This window comes from Cenococcum geophilum (assembly GCF_001692895.1).
Source record: "Cenococcum geophilum 1.58 unplaced genomic scaffold K441scaffold_75, whole genome shotgun sequence".
NCBI lineage: Eukaryota > Fungi > Ascomycota > Dothideomycetes > Gloniales > Gloniaceae > Cenococcum > Cenococcum geophilum.
Window position 1 is genome coordinate 144,685 of NW_027137633.1, and position 4,309 is coordinate 148,993.

Here is a 4,309-nt window from a genome sequence, read left to right on the forward strand (position 1 = left end):
AGGGCTTTTTTATAAGGCTATACTGGATATAGGACTTATAACTATAGGGTAATTAGGTACTAAAAAGTAAAAGGAGTATATTATAACCGTTTACTATAATAATATAAATAGTAGCTATATTATACCCCTATAGATTATTAAAAGAGTAAAAAATCTATTAGTATTACTTAGGGGGTACTATAATTGCAATATAAGGTAACTAGTTCTTAGTTTTATTTATATTTTATTTTCTATTTACTAAAAGAGAAAAAAAGGGGTAGTAAAGGTTGGGCTATCTATTAGGCTGTAGGTAGTTAGGTAACCTATATTATACTATATAACCCTTACCGCATATACTCTATATTAGATATTTATAACCTCTATTTATATATATAGAATCTTTAATATTTTAGTATATAGCATAGTAACCTTAGGGGCCTTAACTTCGCCTAAAGGTTTAATAAGAAGGCCTAAATAATGGCGTTAATATTTCTTAATTATATTAAGTGGTTTAACGGCTTAATAGGTAGTAAAAAGGTTTTTTTACTTATTAATTCCACTCCTAGCTATACTAGGGGTATACTTATAATATTAGAGCGCGCCAGCTTACTTAATATTAGGGTTAAGTTTTTACCTAAAAACGTTACCTCTCTTTATTAGCCTCTAGATTAGGGTATAATTTAAACCTTTAAAGCCTATTACCGCCGCTACTAGCTATCCTATATAGTAGATTAGGTAAAATAAGATAGGAACCCCCTTATTATAGCACTAGTAAAAAGTAGTAGTTATAGTAAACGTTATAGTAAACGTAGGGCTTATATAACTCTTACGTAACTAAGGATTATATATAACTTCTTACGTTACTACTTATCCTTTCCTTTTCTTTTCTCTAGCTTTAGATTTTTATTTATAGATAATCTAATTATATAGGCTTATATAACCCTTTTACTATACTTATATTTTAATTAACTAAGTCGCTAATATTATCTAAAGCTCCCTCTACTCTTTTTTCCTAAGAAGGAACTTAAATATATCTATAAGAATATAAAATAGGACTATAAGAATAGGACCTAAAAAAAAGAATAGAACCCTAAGGAAAGAACCTATAAGACACACATAGACTAAAACCCCTAAAGAAATTACCTAAAATTACCTAATACCCCTACCACTATACTATAAACTATAGTAGTAGGTAAAGCAGCTATAGGACCCTTAAATACTTTAGATAAAGAAATAATTAACGTTTTAACCCCCTAGGCGGAGCTTATAGCTACTAATACTAAAATTAAATAACTATAAGAGCTACTTAAAGCTAGAGATACCCCTATATCTAATAATAAGTTATTATTAGATAACTAAAGACTTACTATAGTCCTTTAGGCCTTATCTTAGCGCCTTAATAGACCTACTAAGGCCTATATAGTATTAAGGCGGTTAGCAAAGGTTACGGATTCCCCGCTACTTATAAATAAAACTAACCCTATATTTAATAATTAGAAGCTTTAATTACGGGATAAGCTTAAAGTTAATATAAACTACTTCCCTAACGCCTAAGCTAAAATAGCCTATATTTTTAGCCGTACTAGCAAAGACGCCTAGACGTATTTACGCCTATAATATACTAAAGACTTAATAAACCCCTTTATCTCTAAAGAAGAAATAATTAAATACTTATTTTTTATTTATAAAGACCCTTTTAAAGTATAAAACGCTTACCTTAGCTATTATTTATACCAACTTAATAGTATAGGTAAGTCGTGTCTAGGGGTATAAAATACGTATAGTATTATATGCTTATTTAGATAGTAGTAACTGTTAATTCTATTAAAGTAGGCTATGTAGTTTATATACTAACGCACCTTCCCCCTAACTAGCTAGTGTTTTAGAAGTGCACTAGATATATAAGTAAGTAGGTATACTAAACGCGTAAATATATACTTAGTATATTAAATATATAAGCACGCGGTTAGTATAATAGGTGCTATAATTATATACTAGTGGTACTTAAAAAATAGAATTACTTACGTATAGCCTCTATAATTGCCTTAATAGAACTATAAAAGATATAAGGAAATATATAGGAAATCCTCCTTAAGGTGCCGTCTAGTCTGCCTTCTAAACGGTACTCTAAGCTAGCTATAAGTCTTACTTACGGTCTATAAAATAAACCGTACGGCCTTTTAATAGGCTATAACTAAACTATAAATACTTTATTAGTCTCGCTCTACCCACTCTATAACCTTTAGGTTAAGCTTATTTATATTAATTAGGGTTTTAAAAGCTTAGCACGGTTTTACCTTAGTTATAGCATCTATTAGGTTATCTCCGCTACTAATCTATTTAACCTTTATAATCTTATATTATTTATAGGCCTAATATAAGCATATTAGGTTAACTATAAGCCTCTTCTTTTATATTATACTTAGTTTAACTAGGTAGTTATAGAGGGACTTTAAATTAGTATATAAAACTAGGGGTAACTACTCTAATTATAAAATCTTCTAGATTATTAATTTAATTATAGCTGTTATATTAAAGCTATAAGCTAATATATATAGTTTAGAAGCTAGTATACTTTAGGTTATTTATTTACACTTAATTAAAGATTAGTATAGTATATTTACATCCTAATTATAGTCCGTAAGTACAATTATAAAGCCAATTTATAATAATAGGTCTTTATTATTGGCAAAGAAGGCGTCCGTAAATACTATTATACTAATAAAATTTAGGTCTAGCGGTATAAAAGTAAGTCCTCTTATTATATTATTAATTTGCTATTAAATACGCTTATTAAGTTACTTAATATTTTCTTCTTATAGATTTACTGCCTAGGCTATAAAGGATAAGTTATAGGCAGATTTAGGTTAATAGACTATAGTAATATAGGCGCCTCTTATACGCTATATAGCGTATTAATCCTTTATATTTACGGTTTTATAGGTTTCTCTATAGGAACTAGTAAGGTCTATAGGCTTTACTATAATAGGCTTTAGGTTTTAAGCTTAGCATTTCTAAGTTAGCTAAATTAAGTTGCCCTTTTATATAATTAAGCCTCTGTTAAACTTAATTAGAGTTTACTTAGTTAACTACTCCTACGGTTTTACTAGGAATTTAGCCTTTTATAATTTGGTCTCTTTTATATTTATAAAAGTTTAGTCCGCTAAAAAAAGGGTATTATTTATTTAAAGTTTAATAATACTAAGGCCGTTTAATAGGGTATATAGGAGGTAAGGATTATAGGTTAACTGCTTTATCTTAAGCTTACTAACGTAGTATTAGTGGTATATCTTAAACCAATAGTTTCTAGCTTCTAGTACTCCGTAAAGTAGTTTTATAACCTATAAAATTATTCCTAGTTATAGATTAAGCTTAAGCGGTAGCTATATAAAGATGTCCCTATTTAAGTAAATATTTAATTATATATAGGCTTATAAGATATCCTATAAGTAGAGGGCTATGGGTTTAGTTTACTATAGTCCCGATATAAGCGTAAGTATAATCCATTAACTAGCCTATTAAATTATAGGCAATTGTATAAAAACTAAGTCCTTTCCTTAGTTATTATAAGCTTATATAATAAGCCTTAACTTTTTAAAGGCTTTATTAGTACTAGGGTGCTTAATTTTATTAATAAAGCGTAAGTTAAATATACGGACGCCTTGTAAAACGTCTCTCTCTATTATAACCGTAAAGACGCCCTTTTTAAATAGTTTATTAATCTCTTTATATTATAAGTCTATAAAAGGGGTTTTCTATATTAGAACTAATATATCTATAGGCGGAGATTACTTTGCGGATATACCTATAGAGGTTAAGTAATTCTCTGTTATAGGGTTCTTGTAGGGGCGTCCTTAGCCACGCTTTATAGTAGGTTTAGTAGTTTTAGTAGGTTTCTAGGGGACCTTTAGGGTAGATAAAAGTGCTTTTAGTTTATCTAATTTAGTAGGTGCTTCTAGTTCGTCTAGCTTAGTAGGTGCTTTTAGTTCATCTAGTTTAACGTTATAGGTATTTTTAGACTAAAAATAGGGTTTTACGGACGTGCTTTTAAAGCTTATTAGTCCGCTAGGGAGCTATATATAATAGGTCTTATCTTCTACGGCTAGTAGACAGTAAGGTCTAGTCTAATTGCCGCTTTTATGCTATATAAGGACTTTAGAATTAAGCGGGAGGTTATATACTAGGGTTATATTAGGTTTATTACGGTAGTATAAAGTATTATTAATAGTTTATTTAGCCTATAGCTTAACTACTTTAGCTATTACCTTCTATATTATAGCTGCTCGTTCTATAATAAATAGGGTAGAAGAGTCTAGTTTACTTATTCTTA

At 29.1% G+C, this 4,309-nt stretch overlaps 1 protein-coding gene across 1 annotated transcript; it reads left to right on the forward strand.

Annotated features, from left to right (window-relative positions):
• Positions 1-456: 456 nt before the first annotated feature.
• On the forward strand, positions 457-639 carry K441DRAFT_591084 (uncharacterized protein; the record flags this gene model as incomplete). The annotated part of the gene is made up of 1 exon (XM_067644826.1): positions 457-639. One exon carries the CDS (start codon positions 457-459, stop codon positions 637-639), a length of 183 nt encoding a protein of 60 aa, XP_067497533.1.
• Positions 640-4,309: the final 3,670 nt, after the last annotated feature.